General features: G+C 36.6%; 1 protein-coding gene across 2 annotated transcripts in view; it reads right to left on the reverse strand.

Annotated features, from left to right (window-relative positions):
• PXDN (peroxidasin) overlaps positions 1–22,304 on the reverse strand; it is a 103,491-nt gene that overhangs the window by 30,548 nt on the left and 50,639 nt on the right. The window contains exons 4-14 of one of the 2 annotated variants that reach the window (XM_080387776.1): positions 20,978–21,049; positions 13,753–13,824; positions 13,109–13,180; positions 10,920–11,089; positions 9,471–9,588; positions 7,189–7,358; positions 5,989–6,261; positions 4,380–4,496; positions 3,072–3,230; positions 1,254–1,366; positions 115–271 (exon numbers count right to left, since the gene is read on the reverse strand). In XM_080387776.1, coding sequence (XP_080243902.1) covers positions 115–271; positions 1,254–1,366; positions 3,072–3,230; positions 4,380–4,496; positions 5,989–6,261; positions 7,189–7,358; positions 9,471–9,588; positions 10,920–11,089; positions 13,109–13,180; positions 13,753–13,824; positions 20,978–21,049 — 1,493 coding nt within the window. The remainder of the gene's footprint in view (positions 1–114; positions 272–1,253; positions 1,367–3,071; positions 3,231–4,379; positions 4,497–5,988; positions 6,262–7,188; positions 7,359–9,470; positions 9,589–10,919; positions 11,090–13,108; positions 13,181–13,752; positions 13,825–20,977; positions 21,050–22,304) is intronic. The other variant, XM_080387777.1, reaches the window with a different exon arrangement.

A 22,304-nucleotide genomic window follows, 5' to 3' on the forward strand; every position in this document is an offset into this window, starting at 1 on the left:
GAATATGAATAAAAGAAAAAAATTCACATTTGATTAACTTCTTTGTTAACTTACAAATTAAGCAATTGGAATAAAACTATAATCTAATTCATACCTCTGATTCATACACCTTACCATTAACACTAAGCACCATACTAACAGAGGAGTATCCTATGGTATTCCGGGCAACACATTCATATCGGCCTTCATCAGCTGTTCCAACATCGCGAATGGTAAGAAATCCCTCTGGACTAACATGAAACTTTCCACTCTCAGTTACCTGTACTCCATCCTGCAGCAAAGCACAACGTTTCATTATTCTAAACACCCTTTGTTTTCAAAGCTGAATTTTTCTCATCTTTTTTCTTTTCTATTTTTACATTTTATTTTTTATTTATATGTTGTAGGCCAAGACACTAGTCAAATAGATTTAGATAAACTTACATTAAAAACTCACACACTTATGTTGACAGGAAGACTTGCATGTGCTTCTAAATTGTACAGTCTATTTAGTTTTCAAAGTACTCATTATTATAAATCGAAGTATTTTAATAGTCATAGGTCCTCATCAAAAAAATGTAAGACCCTAAAATAAGACAGCACCTCTTGAGAACATGTATATTTGGTTTTACTCAAAATTAACCAACAAAAAAAAAATCTCGAAGAGCTTTTATGTATCAATTCTTCATGCACTATGCATTTAGAAGCTGTTCAAGGTACGTTAAAGTACATTTTCTAATGCTCGCCAACTGAAGATGATCATAAGGAAAATTGAAGATCAATATTAGCAACTCATTAATTAACTGGGAACTCTGCTAATAAATCTGACTAATAGTTTGACGTAACTATTGCACCAATGGAAATCAAAGTGAGAGAGGCTACCAAAGAGTTACCAAAACATGTCCTGGTTGAAGTGTCAACAGTGCCAAAGGGCTCAGCAACACAGTATTTTTCATTGCTTTATATCTATAGTATCATTGAAAGTGTGAAAATTAAAGCCAGATTCACACAGAACTGTCACTAAAATACATAGGCCTTTTAAAGGCATACCTTATGAATTTTAGCCGGTCTATATAATAATTTGTATAACCATATAATTTTATATATATATATAAAATTAAGGTTTCATACCCATATACATCTGATTGACCTTCAGGTAATGATTTCAGACACCACAGCAAGTAATAATTTAACAATGTGCACTTTAAATAGCTAGTTCTGAAGAGATGGAAAGAATGTTGCCTTTCCGCAACAACTGCACATATAACTAGTACCTTATTCCATGTAATTACTGGCTCTGGCTCTCCTTGAGCACTGCATGGGATCTGCACATTTGTGCCCACCTCCACTGTCATGTCACTGGGAACACTGGCAAATACAGGAGTCACTAAAAAAAACAAATGATATATTGACAAGATATGAAATACCACTTGTGCAAAAGGTACTGTCTAAAGAAAGGTCAACACTGCTTAATTTTTTAAGTTACCCAACATTTCTTAATCTATAATCCTATTCTGTCTGCAAGTTTTTAGTTGCTTACAAGTTTGTGTTAGAGATAAAAGCCCTTATTCTTGAAGTCTGCTTCAGGGTGACTTTTAAGTACTTTTAACTTCCAACAAAACAGGCTAGTAGGTACCAAAAACTCTTCAGTTCAATAAATTAAAAAGAATTTCTGTAAATACCTAAATGTGAACAAAATCACCAGAATTAATATCTCATAAATTTCTGACAATTTTTTTAGTTTTTTAATTAGCAACAATTAGATGATAAAAGCAAAACTTCCCATAAGTCATTCAACTGTGATGCCCTCAGCCTGACTTGCAGAGGTGCTGCCTTCACAGAGCTCCTATCCCATTGACACCAAGGAGCCCTTATCCTTAAAACATGAAAACATCACCTTCAATTTTAAGGACACAGGGTACAGTTACCTAAGTCCAGTGTGAAGAAATTAAAGCATTTTTTAATCTTAATTTCTTTCAAATCCAGATTGATATCCAACACAACCATCATGAGAACCACATACAAGATCACGAAGACATTAAGGATTGTATTTCTGCTGTAACATATCAGTATTTTGCGGAGAGTGGGAGGAGGCTGTGCTTTTACAGAGCAGTGTAATAAATGCCACAAGAGATGCTTTGTAATTAAACATTTAATCTCCTTGAATTTAATTAAACACTAAAGCACTTAAATAAATTATAAATCATAATATTCTAATTAGGTCTAGAAGTAGCTTGCTTAGAATTTACTTGAAGAAAAGCGTAAGAAAAATGGAGTAGGGTGTTTTTTTCTGTGCCAGCTTATTTTAAGTATAGGGAATGACTTTTCATCACGAAGGTCATTCACCTGTTGTAAAATAAAGCATCCTCTTTCTGGACATCAAAACATTATGTTAATAACACTATTTAGTTAACAACACAGAGTCTTTTAAAGAATTGGTCTTTTCACAGAACAGGGTATTTTTCCAAGCATAAGAATACTGTCATCTTCAAAGCAAACCTCCATTCTTTCAAAGAGAGGTAAACCTCTTTCACGGAAAAATACTCTGTACAAATACTATTAAGTATTCATACATGTTATTTATTAAAAAACACCTGGAATCTATACATATACTCAAAAACAATGATCAGAAATGTGAAATGTTAGCAATATGCTGAACAGCAGGATTTTTAAACAACAAAAGGCATAGCCTCATTCTAACAAGCTTTTATCAAAAAAGGCCATGCGTAGTTGTAAGCTTACGTAGTCTCCACATGACTTTGAACAAAGTCTATCAGGGCACACCGTCCCACATGCTCAATTTATAAAAACTAATAAACCAACTTATAATTCAAAACCACCATTTAGAATCATTGTAAAATGCAGGGAAAGTCCTGAAGAAAAACCCAAGCACTATTCAAGCTCTGTTTCAAAGGGTTTTTTGACTCTGAACAAAGGTAAACTACTTCATATTAATATTTTGTGTTATCAAAGATAATTGACCTTACATTTTAGGGGGAGGAAACATTGAACACAGTACTGTGTGTTTTAGTGTAAGCTTAAATCTTCTTCTCCCCCCTCCCCCTGCCAGTAGCCATACATGGAGAACATACCTCTAGGCTGTACAGTAAGGTATACGACAATTCGTTGTGATCCAATAATGTTGACTGCTTGGCATTCGTACTGTCCCTGGTCATGCAGAGCAACCCTAGAAATCCTTAGAGTTCCAGAGGATAGAACTAAGTGTCTTCTGTCAACAGACAACTGGCCTCCTGAAACAGAGCAACAGCATTTGCTATTTACAGCAGTGCAGAATGAAGTTCTTCTGTGTCAGAAAAAGGGAAATCCAGAAGATTTTAAATTTGATAAAATGTTGGGAAAAATTGAAGTATTTTAATAAAAGTTTTAAAACTTTACTTCTCAGAAGACAAACACGAAAAGCAAACAAAACATACACATGCACACAATCATAATCCTGATCACTTCTCCATTTGTGGTAGAAATAAGTATTTTCATTTAAGAATCATAATTAAGCATCCAAATGAGAAGGCATCATAAGAACACCAATAGGTATTACTGTTCATTTCATCTTATGTGCCTGGGCTGTCTACAGAACACATAGAAAAATACATACAGCCCTGAAAAAGGTTGAATATAATAAAAATTAAATAAAAGGCACATCAATGTCTGTATCCTATTCTTCCTTTATGGACATTTAATCTGATTGGGACAATCTTGGTAGACTGAGAAATGGGGACATTATCAGCACCAAAATGATCAAGAGTTTAACAATCTGCTTTAGCCACCATAATTTAGAATTTCCTAAGCTGTTTTTCCTATTAGAGTTATTTAATTCGATTCAACTGGAATATTTACTCATTGATAAAACATCCACTACAGTATTTCTTCTTGCAGGACTTGGCTCTTAATTCCTTTACAGCCACAATCTGATAAAAGTCAGCAGAGTGCACCCCAACAATCCTGTCAATGTGCATTAAGTGACAGAAATGCAGTTATACTGATGCCAGTTACAGGTTGGACTGTTCTGAAGAGAGCACATCCCACCTAATTTCAGATCCAGTTAATGACAGTCATCTCCATTTCTTCTGCAGTAAACCATCAGTGATAGGTATGGGCACATGTGATTTGCCTCATATTTTCTTAAACATTTATTATTAGAAATCTAATTTGGAGACATATTTGAGCAACATTATTTTTAATGAATAATGAAAAAATGCTTGGGCAACTAGATTCTGTGGGGCACCTTGCCTTTTCTAGCTAAAGCAGAAAGAGATGAGCCCTGTTTCCTTTGAAGACTGAAGCACCTACACAAATACACGCAATTCCTTTCAATGCATGAGTGATTCCAAAATGACAGCTAAAGTATTCTAGTAGGTTAAAAGTAAAACCAGAACACTTACCTCCTTTAGTCCAGGCAATAACAGGCTGGGGATAGCCTTGTGCTTCACAAGGGAAATCAACGGTTTGTCCCTCAATCACTGTTTTGTCTTGAGGAGTGACAGTAAACTGAGGTAGAGCTGCAGAAGAGAAAATTAACTGGTTAAAAAAACCCAACTGAAAAATGCACAACTGTCTGAAATTAATTACCATTTCCTGTGTGACATGAATAGCTCATATTGGTGGGAAAAGAGATGTTAATGTGACTCTTATATCATGACCACTATAGGGCAGAAAGTTAGGGCAGCCACTTGCGCAACAGGCATATCTCCCTCACAACCTGACCCTGGTGTCGGTGAAGGCCTCTGGGTTCTACTGCCATAGATCCAAAATAAGGGTGTATGGTAAAACTTGTAGAATCAAATACAGTATTCCCTGGATTAAAAATTCCTCCTTCTCGTTCTCTCAAAAAATTCTCATCTAAATTGTGAAGAAAATGCAATGTAGCAAAACTATCCTGAGCTGCTTGTTTTCTTCTTTACACAAAAGGAAAGCAGTGGAGTGTGGGCCAATTTCTGCAGTAACATCATGGCATTATCAGTGAGAGAAATAGTTTGTTCAGCTCTCAAAACAGTCATCCATTGGTGAATAATAAATGAACAAACCATATTGACAAGTTGCTTTGTATAGCTTTTAAAAATTGAACTCATTAACAAAGCATTTGAACTGTTTGCCTGTCAACTGCTTAAGAGATCTTAACATGAGAACAGAAACAAACTTCAATTTAAAGGTTACTCAAAATGTTTTAGAAATAAAAGTTCCAGCACAAAAATGTTTGCAAAAAATATTCTCCATATATAGGAGGCTTCTGATATATTGTTCTCAAATACTTCATATTCATACTATTGACATACAATATCAAAATTATTGTGATCACAGTAAGTTAGAGTACTCTGACTTCTGTTTTGCAGAAAAGGTGTGCTAATGCCTCAGCTAGCAGAGTGATAGTGTCCATGAGACTCAGGAGGAAATGTTCCCATTTTCACTGAAGTGTCTACAAAAGAAAGGCAGCACAGATCTGTGTGTGAAACTCCATTTCTGTTACTTCAATTTCTAATCTCTAGGACTGATGCCTGCTACAGAAGAAATCTAATTCCCACAAATTTGACACGACATGTTTATTCCTACAGGCAAAAAAAAAACATAATAAGAAATAAACATTTCTTATTCCCATCCCTGGAAGTGTTCAAGGCCAGGTTGGATGGGGCTTTGAGCAACCTGGTCTAGTGGAAAATGTCCCTGCCCGTGGCAGGGGGGTTGGAACTAGATGATTGTTAAGGTTCCTTTCAACCCAAACCAAATCTATGATTCTATGAAAACACCAATGATTAAATTCTAAGAATACTCAATTAAAATTAACTTTCAAAGAATTAGTATATATTATCTTACTCTGAGTGAAACGTACAGCAAGAGTCCTAAGGACTACACTAGAATAGTATTATTGAAAGAAAAAACTCTTATGGCTTTAGTTCAGCTCTAACAATTCAGAAAAGATGAAACCACACAATTTAAAGTAATATACTCTTCCTAATATGTTTTACAGCATGTCATTCCTAGTTTAACATCACTCACCTTGGACTATGATGTATGCAGTTGCATGGATATTATCTATGCTGTTAGTTGCAAAACAGGTATACTCGCCACTGTCTTCTTGCTTCACATTTTGTATGTAAAGTCCTCCTGATGGAGTTATTGTGATGCGAGGGTCACTCGGTAAAGGGGTTCTGTCCCCTTTGGTCCACGTAATGCGTGGCTGGGGGTGCCCAGTTGCACTGCATTCCAAGGTAACACTCTCTCCAACTAGCACTTCCGTATTTTGTGGATGAATCACAAAACTTGGCCGGGCTGTGAGAAAAGAACAATGCCTAAATATGACTTTTAGCTCACAAAGCACTAATTTAGCTGAATATTGCAACAGTTTGGGGAATATAGGGAGTTAATGTCTCTGTTCCAACATACTTAAAATCTTGGTGCAAAATCTGCCTTGCTTTAGGCCTAATCTAGCTGCAGACATTTATAAATATCAACAGATAAAAAATAAAAGCTCATAATTGCACTGATGTTTTTTTCTTAACTCCCATTAAAACAATTTTTAAACATTTCCTTCTCATTTGGTGCTGCTTATAAAGGTCTCTTTAGAGGCATATACACTGAGACCCAGAAAACAAACTGGCTAAAAATTGCCATAAGTGCACAAAAAAGAAAAAAACTGATTAAGCTACATTTTAGTAAGTTTTCCCAACTACATGCGTGCTTTGCAGTGACATTTGAAGTTTGCCTGAGGCCGAGTGTCAAAATTTTCTCACAGCAAAGTTTGGAATTTAGAAACACTACAGTCCTGGACAGGAATTTAGTGCTCGCAAACACAAAGCCCTGGCCAGACAGAGATTCAGGCTAAAAAGCTCCTGCGCAAGGATAGCTGCACAGGGTGTGCCAAAGCTTTCATGAGTGGCCTGTTTGGAAGCCTGTGATTTTCAGGTATCCAGAGAGAACATTATTGCACTGAGCAATGTCACAATGCAAGAGCCTCCTCTCCTAACCCTTCTACAAGCCGCCTACAAGACTACAATTGCATACTACAATAACCATATTAAGTGGCTGATGTATATTTTCGTTCTAAGGATATTATAACTTCATGTTCTAGTTCTTAAGACGCCCAAACACAAGGTATCTACATGTCAAGCACATAAAACATCCAAAGTATCTTTTTAGCAATTGTATATTAAAACAATTCTCTATCTGAATGCAAAATTCAGACTTTATGTTCTTTACCTGGTGACTCAAAGTATCTAAGAGTAACTTCCTGAGTTTTCACTTCGCCAGCCACATTTTTTGCCATGCACTGGTAAATGCCTTGGTCTGTTTCTTGAGTATTCTGAATCATTAACGTGCCATCATCTAGCAAGTTTAGACGGGAATCTTCTTTCATACTGAGCTCATTACTGTGAAGAAAAAAATCTGCTGGAGTTAAACCTTTAAATCACAAGCACAGAAAACTGCCAAATAATAAGTTCCAAAATACCCAAATTACCCAAAATAATTTGGGGTCGTGGTGTGTGGTTTTTCCTGTGTTAAGAATAATAAGAGAAAACTAAAAGTTCTAAAGAGAAGAGGAAAAACCAGAAATGAACCAATTTTGCTTATACAAGTATTACATCTTCAAAATGAAAAGACAAAATACTTCTATGAGTAAAAGTTTATGGGGAAAATCAGTGAATAAAATACACATACCTGGTCTCATTTTCCTTTAAGGCTGTTCTAACTGGCAAATCAATTCAAAATGTTTCCACTGGAGGTGTATCATGTCAGTTCAACACTCAAGATAACCTCTCTCCTAGTAGAAAGTATTTGCTATAAAACGAACCTTTGTGCCAATCTTTGTCTGGATTGCTCAAAGAGCACTAATGAACCTGATTATAATTTGTTCTGGCCTGAAAGATAAGGTAGGATCAGTTCTTCAGGCTATGTCATGGATGCATGGTCTGTGACATTAACTAAGAACGGTTACAGGTTTTTATTAAAGGAACTCTTTCTCACTGCATCCCACACTACATGATGAAGAAAGCACAGAGGAGGGATGAGATCTCACCCCCTAGGTACAAAACCCAGCCTGCTGATCTATTCAACATACTGCTCAACAGGTCAATGGCTTTTGACTAAAATCTTGCCATATTCAACTACCTTGCAAAAAGCTTTGCTCTTATTCATGCAGCCAGGAAACATGCCAGAGTCAATAATCTTACACCCCAAGCTCAAATTTCTTCTTAAAACTCTTTCATATGTGTATTCTGAATACATGTTTTCTTTGTTTATTACAAAAAGGACACGAGCCAAAGAAAATTTTAATGAAATAATTATACCATCCAAGTTCAAGGCTCTGTTCTTTACATACTTCATAAAACGCTGTACTCTTTCTGCATGTGGGGTTCTCACTGCTATCAGTGGAAATAACCAGGACTCCATGCTGTGCCATTTTATCAGCAACTAACAAGCTAAAATGTCTCACTTGCTGATAGAAAATGTAGAGAATTTGTTTTCCAAGTCAGGTTCTCCATTTGTATAAAAACATTATTAAGTCAAAGCCTCATTAAGCTAGTGGTAAACTCACAATTCATGTGTCTGTCATAAATTCACATCGCCTTAAGGGGGGTGATGTACTGCTACGTGGCTGGCTTAGCTGTGCTGTGCCCAGCACTGCTGGAGAGAGCCAGGCTCTGGGCACAGCTTGAGCAGTCACTCTGCAGCAGGCTGCCCCTTGGGCTGCTGAAAGACACACATCCTTTGTAGGCCCTTCCCTCCACATACCCTAAGCAGTGAGGAGAAGCAATGGAGCAGGCTGACTAGAGCGCCTGTGCTACCTCTATTCTTCAAGGCTTTTAAGACCCAACTGGATAAAGCAACCTGGTATGATTCTGCGTTGAGCAGAAAGCTGCGCTGGAGATCTCCTGAGACCTCCTCCAACCTGATTTCATCTGCAATCCTATGATATAAGCATTTGCCTGCCCTCCATGTACCAGTATGAGGAGCCTGGAAATTGATATATCCCTCCTCTCCTGGAAGGAGCCACACCTCAAAAGAAAGCTGCCTCTGAGGAGCTGAGGCTCAAGGAAGACTTTCTAAGAAATCTAACTCTTACCCAGTCAGTCCTTTAAAAATGTAGGTTTTGCTCTACCTCAAAAAGTAAACAAACACTACCTAACCCACAAACTGCACGTCCAACACATCCATATTGGATTGCCTGGCACTCACACATAAATGATTTAGTTTTACAGCTGTGAGCATCTCTGTAGGTATAACTATAGTTGAAAATCTTTCCAATAGTGTTATAGTTACAATTTAATATTTTCTAAAGGCATCAGCTTTTAAGTGTTTAAAATAACTAATGAAAAATGATCTGGGAATTATTACTTCATATACTACTTCTATAATTAATGTTTCTGCTGTAACTATTCTACATATTAGCATGTAATACATGTGGACATGCATCCAGAAATGTACACACACCCAGACAAACATGCTTACACCAAGTTTCTCTCTTCCTTTTTTAAACTTACTTGTTTCGAAGCCAGATAATTTCTGGTTTAGGATTGCCTTCAGCTCTGCAAGTGAAGTACACTGTATTCCCTGAGGTAACATCCACATCCTGAGGCTCTGATGTAATTCTTGGCCTCTCTGTATCAACAATAAAATGTATAAGGAACTCTTACTTGTTTTAAAACTACTAAAGAATGGTAAATAAAAGATTTTCCATACACCTTGTAGAAAAACACTTCTCACAAATGTTTTAATTTAAAGTACTTATACACTTAATCAGGATTAAATGCAGTTTTCCCTATGCAGACGTGGCTGTGGGCTTTCTGACTGCCTCCATTGTTCCGCAATACCTTTTAGCAGACTGGTAATGGATTATCCAAATTTGTATCAGGTTCTAAAATAGCTCTTTTATTTATTTGAACAGAGGCTCAATTTGCTTATGAAGGAAAAACTTTAAAGCAGCAAGCACAAGTGCCATTCAAAGTAACTTCCTCTAGATAAGCATCAGTCCTAACCCGCCTCCTACAGAATAATTTGTCCAGTTTGCTTCCTGCAGTTTCCATATTCAGGCTCCTCAGATGTGCCGAGAGCTGGTAGGATACCATGTGAATTATTCCTGCACCAAATCCCCTTTTTGCTATCTTTTTCAAGAACCTCATAGACACATGGTCCATGGTCATAATTCTACTAATCAGAACTATATCCAACACCACCAAAAGGACAATTTCCTTATTTTATATCTTGGCCTCATCATGTGGCTAGGCAAGCAAATGCCCATAGCTTGATGAAAAATCTGCGTTTTGATTTTGGAGCAGAGAGGTGCAGGGCTAAGCCTTCACACCCCTAGGTTGAAGGAATACAGACAAACAAGAGGATTATAATAGAAGTGCTTATCCAGTAATCGTTCAGTGACAGAGGATTTCAGCACCTGTACAGGGCACTCCTCGTAAGTATAGCTGAGTAAAAAAAAAAAAAAAATAATCCAGCGGCCCAACCTTGATTCCAGTAATATCAACAAGAGTTTTAACACGAAGATCTGTGAAGTCTGAGGTAATTCTGTACAGCTTCCTTCTTATCTTTCCCTTGTATAGAAGGGAATAAAGGATACCAAACAATATTAACATAACACCAGTGACCCTAGCTTAAAATCCTTTTATGACCAAAACTGAAATATAAAAAGAAAAATAAACTTTTTTTTCTGGATAATCACATTGAGTTCCTCAAGGAGAAATTTCAAACATGGCTGTATTTGTTTCATTAAAGATAGGCTGAGGGGTAAAAGCAATTAGTTCTGCCAGGAGACAAAAATGGAGAAGGAACACAAGGAGATTTCTGGAAACAACAGATATTGACCAGAGGTGGTCAGTGGTATTGAAGAGAACAGAACAACAAATCCTAACAAACAAACAAAAATACAGTTCAGGCACATCTAACACACCAAAAAAGCCATCAGGAAGTGGCAAACCCACCACAGTTAAGTTCTTCTGGTGTTATCGTGGCCACTGATCTTCCTTGGATCCTTCGTGGATACTCACAGGTAGCTGCTGCTTGAGCATTACCTGACTCTGCATATGTCTTCAACAGCTCTGCCAGCCACAGAATCTCACAGTCACAGTGAAGGGCGTTTGAATCCAAGCGCCTGCACAAAACAAGCAGCCACAACACCTGTTAGCAAGCTTTGACTGTTTTGCCAGGATCAAAATGGTTCTGCAGTACCAGCAATACCTCTACCTGTGAATACAGACAATGGACAGTACAGAACACAGGGGATTATTTCTTGCTTATATGCATTCTGGTAGTCTTTATGACAATGCATAATATTTTTATTGCATGGGCAGGACTGTGTTCAATATAGCTAGCAAGCATCTAAATAACATTCCTTTTTTAACGCCAGTATTCATTGAATAAATCAGGTTTTATTTAGATGTTATACAAACTTTTTTTAAATAAAGAACTTATACCATTCTCCCACATCTTTTTTTTTTCTTTTTTTCCCGTTTAATACTTATTACTGCAGTAACTTCACAGCTAACTTGACATTTTTACAAGTTCCCATTTTGCAGATCAGGCAACTGAGACAAAGACCCACAGTTTTATTTAAACATTAAGCTCCCATTGAGTTCAGCGGGTCAGTAACTTTGTAAAAAACCTGCCTATTGCAGATAACGAGAACCCATAAATTCTGTTACTTTCTTTCCAGTAGTGAAGGGCCCTGTTACTACATGGAGGACTGCACTTTCTGGTGGAAGGCCCTGTAGGGAAAAAAAACCCATTAAGTACAGAAATCTGTACCATTAAATATATCAGTATACATAGATTGCTTTGCCATACAGTTTTATTTTCAAACTCAGAGTGGTGTATCTTTAGGGGCAGTAAACTTTTTGATCATTTTGTCCTTCAGTATTCTTCTAACTTCTTCTACAAATGCACAGGTATTATTTCTTCCCTGTTGTCTTATGAAAACCAGGCAAGAACAAGCAAAACTATTTTTAAATTTTCCGTACAAATGTCTCCTGATATATCAGATGTTACTGGCAGAATTTAAATCTGGAACAAGAAAGTCATGGATGTGACCTTTAGGGATAAGCTGTTCCAGGTCAGAGGACACCAGGTCAGTCTAGCTCGGTGTTCTCTTCCACTAACAGCCACTATTTAAATTCCCCTTTACCTATGAATTACGTGAAGAAGCATTCCTTTCCATTCGCTTGAACTCCACAAAAATTTAAGGGAGGTATGAGTGAAGCAGCTACCACTGGAAGGCACGTGCATCATCAAAATTTACTTCATCCTGCCTTCTGCCCATAGTTAAAGGTATGGTATGTTTTAAACCAGCAGGACCACCTTCCCATTATGTCCCTTGCGATCTCTTTTCCCAGTAGACCTAGCGCTATGACTCACTGCACAGCACACCCTCATCAGCCCACCCAGAAAGGAGGGTATGAAAGCATCACTGCCTTTCTCAAAATGGCAGTCTTGGGTAATTTAGAGAATGTTTATCCTAGATCAGTGAAGATACAAAGTGAGGGACAGAAAACCATCTGAAAGTCACCTTATTATGGTACTCATATTGAGTTTAAGTTTTTAAGCGGGGGACTTAGAAGCCTCTAATTTTCCAAGTTAATGGCATTTCAAGAAGAACTGGCTCCTGGAGTTGCTTTTAAAGTTATATTCTTAAACCATCAAGCACCTTTTTATAATCATGTTTTTATCAGATAAGGACAAATAAAAAGAAAATACAGAAATAATCAAATATTGAAAGACATCATAGAAGGATCACCCAGTAAGACATAGACAAGAGGGGGGAAAATATCCCAAGAATAAAATAACAAATAAAATAAAATAAAAACACTAAAAAAACCCCACAAAGCAGGATCTGTATGTATTATTTAGTCTACAAAAAAAGACCATATGATTACAAATAACTCCAAGACAGGAAACGAACAAAAGGATTTAGTTACTAAAGACAGTAAGATATGAAGCAATGGTCTCAACCTATGTACATAAACAACTGGAACACATCTTAGGAAAAATTATTTAATATTTAAAACAATTACACAATGAAAAGCATTTGCAAGGAAGATAAACATTGCAAGACGAGACACAGTCTAATTAGATTATTTAAACTTTCTTTAGTTCAATAATAATTCAATTTACTTACAGTCTCTTCATAGATTCTAAGTGACTAAATGTTCCAGGAATCAAATGAGCTATTCTGTTGTTATGCAAAAATCTGTTAAAAAGCACAGAAATATTCATGTAATTCAGATTTTGAAATAGTCATTAATTTACATTCTTCTAGAAACCATTTAAAAGAAAATAATTTTACAAAATAAAAATAAATGTAACCATTTTCAGCAATTCTTTGGCTGCTATTTTTAAGTGGCCTCCAAGGTGTATTTAGTGTCCATATGGAGCGAAAGAAGCCATAAAAAGAAGTGACCAAAAAGCAAGGCAGTTCATAAGTATTCAAATGAGAAACTAAAAAAAAAAAAAAAAAAAAAAAAAGTCATAATCTAAATTTACTTCTTCATTCATAATGTTTATTTTATGTCAAACATTGATCACAGCCTTCTGGGAAATAGTTTGCAATAGAAAAATACACCACAGGCAATGCTCACTTCTGCATGCCTCTATGGTCAGCCTGACCAACGTGTTCTTCGCAAAGACTATGTAGTAGTTACAATAGAAGATTTAGATAAAAAAATTTATGGGCATGATAAAAATATTATTTTACAGTTTCAATCATTTAATTCAAACAAGCAAGCTGACTTCTGAATCTTACCCCAAGAAAAACAAACTTACAGCCTTTCAAGTTTTGGAAGATGGGTAAAGGATTCAGGTTCCAATGTTTCTATTTGATTAAAGTGCAGATACCTGAAAATATGTTAAACAAAAAAAGAAAATACTGAAACGTTTTTCTTAATGAAGCTGCAATATTATAAAGCAATTATTGTTTACACAATGTTTACACATCTAAAGGGTGACGATGATGTAGTGGCTTAAATTTCTTCTGTTATTATCTGAATCCTGTACTTGAATCTGAGAAATGTAAGACATGACAAAAAAAAAAAAAAGAGGGGTTTGCAGACCACTATATATCATCTCTGTGACTGTACATATGCGCAAAAAAAAAAAGTTTGAAAACCATTACTTTGGAGATACTACTTGGAACACTCTCTTGCAAAGTCTAATTTTCATTAGTATGCATACTTGAATAAATATATATGGAAAAAAAGAAAATTATGATTTTTTTTACAGGAAAATGTTGCCAGTTGCTTAGAAAACTTTTGTAGTTTCTAAATGGACAACATTTTTAGCAGGGAACTGTTCTCATTGCTATCACACTGTGTGAACATTTAAAACTATGCTGAGAAGTAACCTGTTCTAGTCCATGAATACTGGCATTTAAAGCCATGATGAATGGTCTCAAAAAGTTCAAAACCCAAACAAATTCATAATATAAAACCAAGTTTGATTGAACTGCTTTTAGAGAAAGGGCTTTCCAGCAGCTGGTGTACAATTCACCACCACAGCTGTGCCTTTTGATGCTCTGTTGATGCTTATGTAAGCTTTTAATATTACACAGCAACAAATATTACAGAGATGTTAATCCTGTAAAACTGGAAGTGTCTAACGTAACAAGATAAATAACCAGATTGTTAATCTGTAACTACTGTGAAAATGGACTGCAAAGGCAGGACCATTCTAGTCTTGACTATGTTGTGGAGGTACTCTATAGCCTTGCAGATGAGAAAACAAGAAGTAATTGGTAAGACTTGCACAAGGAAATGTGAAAATTATTTATAGACTTTGGATCCTTCTAATTTCTAAATGTATCCAGACCTCCTAAAATTTCCTATTTGACCTCTGGCAAACTCAAGGACATCCGAAGAATGTGCATATATAGAAATCACCATTGGCTGAAGAATGAAAAGGAGCATCATTTAAAAGCAAAGAGACCATCTTGGACCCCACAAACTCCTGAAAAAGTAATCACTCAGCATGAAAAGTAATAGGACTGAAACACCACACATGCTCCAATCCCTGACCCGAGCCGAATGGTCGTCACAGAGTGAGGAAAGCGGGAGCAAGCGGTGATTATGGAAGGGTGATTGCAGCGAGCCCTGGAAGGCGCGTGCAGCAGGGAAGCCAGGCACGTGCCTGGCAGTCTCCCAGATCCCCCGCCAGCAGCAGCACAGCCCGAGCGTGAGCCAACAAGCGATGCCAGGGAGCAATGAACAGGGACCACAGAAAAAGCCAATAAATCAGCACAGATGTGATCAGGCACATCAGAGTATCAAGTCTGCTTTATGCCAGTACAATGCATGGCCACATATTGTAGCAAGCGTAGACTATGATTGTACGCATGAGGAAACAAGAAGCACATGATCATGCTACGCCTGCCAGTCTTCATCCCCCTTTTGAAAATACAAGCCAATTTCAGCTAAATTAAAAAGGCAGACATCTCAAAGGCAGATACTTCCTGCAAGGTTCATTGGAATCACTAGTAGAGAGAAGAGAGACCTCCATCAGGCCCAGCCCTGAGGAAGGACCAGCAGGATAGGGCTGGTATCTGCCCCGTGGGCCACCCATGAGGTGGGCAGGCACAGCTCACCCGGAGCCAGGGCTCTGCTCATCCACCTGTCCAGCATCAGCAGCATTTGGGAGGAAGCAAGGCAAGATGGGGATCATGGCAGTGAAAGAGGATACAGGGAAAAAACAGGCCCAACTGTAGGGTTTTTTTACTTCTTCTGAAGCAGCTTTGGTTTTGGAAAAAAAAATAATACATACACTACTTCTCGTGCAGGCAACAGGGATCTTTTCCTTTTCAACATTGTTAATTGTACTTGCATTTTTATGATTCATGAGCACCTTACAAACACACCTCCTTACCTTCCCAATAAATTAATTTCTTCTAACTCTTTGGCACTGACAAGGTAAGATGTGTAGGTACAAATAATACCTCTTACTAGAGCAAGAAATAGCACTGGTAAAAAGTAGGCACACAGAGGCACAGAACCCCTTCTTCAGGTCCACGGATCAGAGGTGAGATTAGCAAAGACAGGAAAAGAAAGGACACCTCTCTCAGATGGCTTAAGTGATGTATACGTACATCAATAAACTCAAAGCAACAGTTCATAACTGCTGTTCAGTATTCAAGACTACTATAGTTACAGATGTAAACAATACTTTATGTGCCAGAAAACTCATCCTGTTTTGCCAACCAAAGTAATTAGATAATTAAACCAATATTTCTGTTATAAACCTTGCCTTGTTTACAACCTCAAATCATCACAGGTACAACTACAATAATTCAGGCACTGAAGCATATTTTAACAGTTAACTTTACCTCATCAGAAATCACGCTGTCTGAAGTAGTTCAAAAAAATCAAATAATGAAGTCCAACTGGAAAATACGCTTAACTGCTTCATATGACAGGTTAGTTGGGTTTTGCAGGTCTTTAAATTATGACCTCAAAAAAGTCCCGAGCAACTTGTCAAGCAATTTATCAACAGAACAAAGTGTTAAATATGTAGGCAAAGTAATCAGCAACAAGTGTAATTCCAAACAAACAGATGCAGAAACCAGATTGCACTGTAAGTCTACAATAAAAAGAATGAAAAAATCCTTGGCTTTACAACCTACAGTTTAATCACATTTTATCACTTATCACATTCTTTTTATCCATGTAGCACATTCATTCTTTTTTAAAGGATTTTTAATATTTTAATTACTATGAAAATTTATTGGACTGGAAATTCACTTTAAAGGTAATCATTTTCAGGAAATAATCTCACACTAACATGTCTTTACAGACCTCTTATGTTCAGAGTATAAAACGTTCTTAAGAACAGTAGTGTGATATAATGAAATGGGTATTAACAAGACTTTCATAATGCAAATTTAAAGAAAAAGCATGCAAGAGTTATTTTTAAATACTGTGTCTTCCTTTTTTAATTCTGAATTCATTATCAAGGATGAAACAGAAGGGAAGGAAATACTTAAAGGGGAAAAAAGATGTCCAAACGAAATGTACCTAGAGGAAGACAAAGACTTGATCAAATAAGCATGGTACAATTTTCCCTTTGCTATTATTAATCTTGGATATGAATATTTACAGTAAAATTCAGTCCCGGGGCATTTTTCACAGCATTGTGTGTTCTGTAGCATAGTATTTTTGTAGAGGATTACTTTTAACATATATGCCAATTGCTTATTTCTAATAGCACCTCCACATCTTTGAGGAAGTACTTACAATCCATTAGTCGAGTATAACTTATGTTCTGAATATTTAAATAGCATGTTTGTAATTTTGATTGTTAGAAAGAATTTTTCCTGCATTTATCACCCTGCCCAGGGGTATGATAAGAATTAACAGGCTTAAATCACAAGGAAAGAGATTTAAATAAGGTATTACAATAATGATATAAAATATTGGAACAGGATACTTAAGGATATTACGGAATCCTCTCTTTAAGGACTTTTAAAATAAAGCTAAATAAATATCTGTTTCCAGTCACGTAGGTTTGCTGTCCCTAGCCGATCTTATGTTAGAATAATAAAGATGTACTTCGCAAGGCCCCTTTCATACCTTTTGGGTTTCTTTGTTTGTTTATTATTTACTTTTCTTTCATTATTCCTTCCCATAGGTATTTTTAGCAGCAATGAGACTTTAATCAGGCTCCACTGTGTTAAATGTGCTTAAATGCTCACATACAGTTATGCAAAACCCAGGAACTTTTTGTAATAAAAAAACTGTTTAAAATTCACAGCAACATTTCAAAGCTACTAAAAATTGAATTGAGGGAAATAAAATGAATATATAACAAGCTGCATCACTATATGTAAAATAACATTTTTATCTATTAATTTCCCCCAAATATGTACATGTGGACACAAACTACAGCATAACTTTATTAACAGCTTATAAAGAGCAAAATTAGTATGTTAATATGAAAGTTAGAAGAAAATGCATAATTAGTTTTCCACTAGATCAGGTAAACAGATTTAAATTATTCTATTAGTATTGGGGATCCCACTAGTTAAGGACTACAGAGAACACTTTTTGTCCCTGATACATACAGCTTTTAAGCCAAGCTCTCAAAAAATATAGTAGATGTTTGGAAGAAAAGTAATGTACACATATCTGGAAATAGGACTGCAGTTAGAGCTCTATCCTGGGATCGAGACACAGCAGACTTGTGACCTCACAAGCCAGGTATCTGTGACATTTCAGGTGGGATTCACTTCTCCAAGCACAGACGTATAGAGGCATATAGCAGTTGTCTAAGCGCAAGCATACAGAGGCAGCTTTCGTTGCCTTTCAGGTGCTCTGGCTGCCTTCCGGCTGCTGCTCTGAAAAATCACAAGTTGCCTGCAGCTTTGTGTCACATTTGCCAGATCCAAACACATCTTGCAGATTTAACAGGGTCTAAATGGGTACTGAGCGGCTACTTTTCACTAAGCAGCCATGAGTGAAGAGTTAGGTGATGAAATATGTATGGCTCAATATGTTCGAGTGCCTAGGACTGCCAAGTTTTTACAGAATTTACTCTAGCACAAGTGAATTTCAAGATCTGATTCAAAGATCTTATTCCCTTGGCAGAAATTTACGAAGAAAAAGATCTACTACTACATCAGCAGCTAAGAATTCTGCCCACAGAGGTTTAAGAAGGATTCTGCCAGCTGCAGTAAATACCAAGTTTATTCTTCCCTTATACATGTAACAGTTCTAAATCAAACTATGTTTACAGTTTCTCTCAAAGAACAATAACAAAACAAAAACCAACACAACAAAAAAAAACAGAAAAATGCTTGCTGTCCTGTTATTTAAAAAAAAAAAAAGTAATTATCAGTTTCATTCAGCTTCACTGGAGTAGAATTACTATGAATCAAAACTTTCCCCGAGATGTGGGCTACAGCATCTACTTCTGTGAACTCTGCTGAGCACTGAGCAGAGAATTGGCTGAGTCAACACATAAGTAGCAAAATGTTTGATAACTTTAGGCCATAGAAACCTCAAATGCAGAAATAATGACCGAGTAGTTGATACTGTTCCAAACTGAAGTTAGAGGACTTGGGAACTTGCTCACAAAGACTAACTTTAGCCTTGAGAACACAATCTTTCTCCAAGGATAATGTGATAAAACAGAACCTGTAGAGACAGAACCTATTTTTATGCTAAAGATGCTTAAATGACAAATCTCTCAAACTACAAATCTCAGTGAATACCCTCCATTAAATTTATTTCCAGCCCTGCCACTGGCTTCCTGTGCTCCCATTTTCCCAGCTGGCAAGCCTTCCCTTTAAGATCTGCCCAGGAGAAGGGCTCTAGAAGAAGTGTGCTTTGTGATGTGCACCCAGCAGGGCATTAACGCCCCCGCCAGCTCACCAGACCAGCCATGTGCACTGCTTGTGACAACTGATGCTGTGACATAAGGGCAGTCCCTGAGCAGTGACCATGTCAGGCTCCATTTCCATACTTCCCAGCTAGCGATGAGACTCAAATCCTGTTTAAAACTTAATTTCATATAGAGTAATGTTGATGTCTCAAGTCTGAGCTTAAGTTGACAGCATGATATCACTGCAGGCTGAGAGGCTTAACTGCAACCTAGCAGAAATGTACATTCAGAAGGTGTTAATATTCCAAAGTGATTTATGATTTTTAGTCATAAGTCAACAGGAAATAGAGCAAAAGAAAAAAGGATAAAAAGGATAAATATTGCCACTTACAGCATATCAGGCTTGTGGCACGGGGAAGATTATTATTTTGGAAGTATTAGTAATTCAATAAATAGGCCTCAATATTTAGAATTCTACACAGAAAATAAGAATTGCTATTAGCATGCAAGTAAGCCCTACCAGTTGGTGTCAATATGCTGCAGTAATCATTTCTAGAGTAGGAGGAAGAGAAAGGCATTAAGGAAAAAAATGACATTTTTATATGTTTTATAATTACCACTTTTGTTTTATATAGAAGCTCTTCCTTCAAAAGGCATCTATTGCCCTGCAAAATGAGCTTGTATGAGTTTGTTCCCATCTGAAATGTCATTTTATTTCAAATACACACTGTGTCCACTAATGTCCGCTACAGGTTTGTAGTAACAAGGAAACTGGTATGTATAGAAAATTTGTTTTACACTGATAACCGTCACGAGTTTCAAAATTTATGTTGGTCCTAGAAGAAAGATGTTCAGCCCCCAAAATTCATATGCTACAAAACTCATTGGTCTAGTACTGTTATTTGGCAGTCAGACTATGACATAGTTATGCATTTATAGCTCTTTCTGTTTTCCTAAACATTACCACAATGAATGTATAGCAATGCTTTCTGATTATGAAAAAAAAAGTATAGTTAAACTTAACGGAATCAATACAATCAGTTTTTGTTATGTTAAGGACTGCATTTTTCATTCTGTTTCAACAGAAATTATTCTTCAGTCATTACACAGGAAACCGACTATGATTTTAATCAATCTTTCCAGAAAACACTACTGAAACACCTACATTACAAATTATTAACTTTCTTACTTCTTAATATGGCAATGATTAACACATATGAACAATAGTAAGGTTTTAATTTTGAAATCTCATTTTAAAATATAATAAAACTGGGTTAAACTTCCAAGAGACTAATTGTGCTTTAGTTATGCTGCACAAAACAAACTGCTGCAGTCAAAGGAATTGCAATGTTATAAAACCTACAGAAATTAAATCAAAATATCCAAGCCACACACATTAGTTTTCAACATTTTCCACAATAATGTGTCTTCTTCATCAAAGCTATGTAACAATGTACAGGGACACCAGAAATGCAAATCACAAATAAAAGACAAACATAGAAATGAGGAATTTGACACAGAGATCAATTGTGTTTCTTGACATGCAAATGATTATGGGGCTCTCTGCCTAACAACCCAGGGAGTGCAGACATGCAGAGCATGCAGGCAGTATGGATCAAGGCGTGCACTTTTCCTCTGCAGGGGAACCATGGAGATGACAGCACAGAAGAGAAAAGGCACTTACAGTTGTTCTAGAGAGGCAAGTCCTTTAAATGCTTGCCTGTCAATTGACTGGATTTCATTCTTGTACAAATAGCTGAAACAAGAAACAATCAGTAATATTAGTACACGAACAAGAGCTACATGAAAGTGGAAAAGAAGAATTAAGTTGACACATGAAGATAGTTTTTCAAGTACATATTAGGAAAAAAAATTACAAAACAAAAACTAAACACATACACATAAAAATACTTTGTCCTTGAAATTTCGTCCCAAATATTTGTCAGGAAAGACAAAAGTGTGGAGCCTTGTAGGCCCTGAGGCTGTCAACTGGATGGTCTTGGGCTTCCCAGTGCTCACTGTTACATTACTTACTGTTTCTTTGCCCCTCAGTTTCTTGATGGGCTTGCCAAAAGTCAAAATAAATTCAACTCAACAGGACAGAATTGCATCAGAAATGCCTTTGCCAGAACACACTGGGGATGCCATTGGCCTCTGATTTTCTTTAAAATCTCATCCAAATACTGGTACAAATACTCAAATTATGATGGAATAAGTCTTTTCACTGGACTTGGAGAACAAACAGTGAGAATTTCTGTAACTCCACCTGCATCACCTTTTGAATATTTACAAAAAAAATACACATGAGAATATTGGTATCACATCCATAAGACAGCATTTCTTTTAGCGCTCTGTAGAATACGGACATTAGGTCCCCATTGATACTCTATAATATAAACAGAATAAACATATGCAGAGTACCAGTACATTCGCATGTGTTTATACCTTTTCTACAGAATTAAAATAAATCAGGATCTATCAGTGTATGTGCTCACATTCAACGTGCTTTTAACAGCAAGAATGGTTTAGTGAGAGGGTGCTGGAGAAAAATCACGCAGCTTAGCTAATGACTGCAGTTTCTCCATGGAGGCAGCAAATTAAAATACTTACGGGGTTCAGTGTCAGTCACTGTCTGTGTTAGGTTAGGAACAGGTTTGCGGTTTAGAACTTTCTCACAATTATTTGACAAATGATTTGAAACTCAGTTAATCAGGCATGGATTTCTACAAAAAAAGGGGTGAAGAGACTTTGGACCACAAATGGCTTTATTAGCAGGCATTTTATTAGTAGTGGTTTTGGCTTTTCTATTATTACTTTTTTCAATATGGAGTAGCACATTTCCGTTGTGTCTAAATATAGTTTTCCAATGCATTGCTTGCCGAGGTTCCAACACATAAATATACAGACTCAGGAGTACTTAATGAACATAGATACACATCCGAACAAAAAGCAGAGTTCCTCCAATAACAGAATAACAAGGAAGCAAAAATTTGAGGTGTTTAAGATGCTCA

This window comes from Falco punctatus (assembly GCF_963210335.1).
Source record: "Falco punctatus genome assembly, chromosome: 5".
Classification (NCBI taxonomy): domain Eukaryota; kingdom Metazoa; phylum Chordata; class Aves; order Falconiformes; family Falconidae; genus Falco; species Falco punctatus.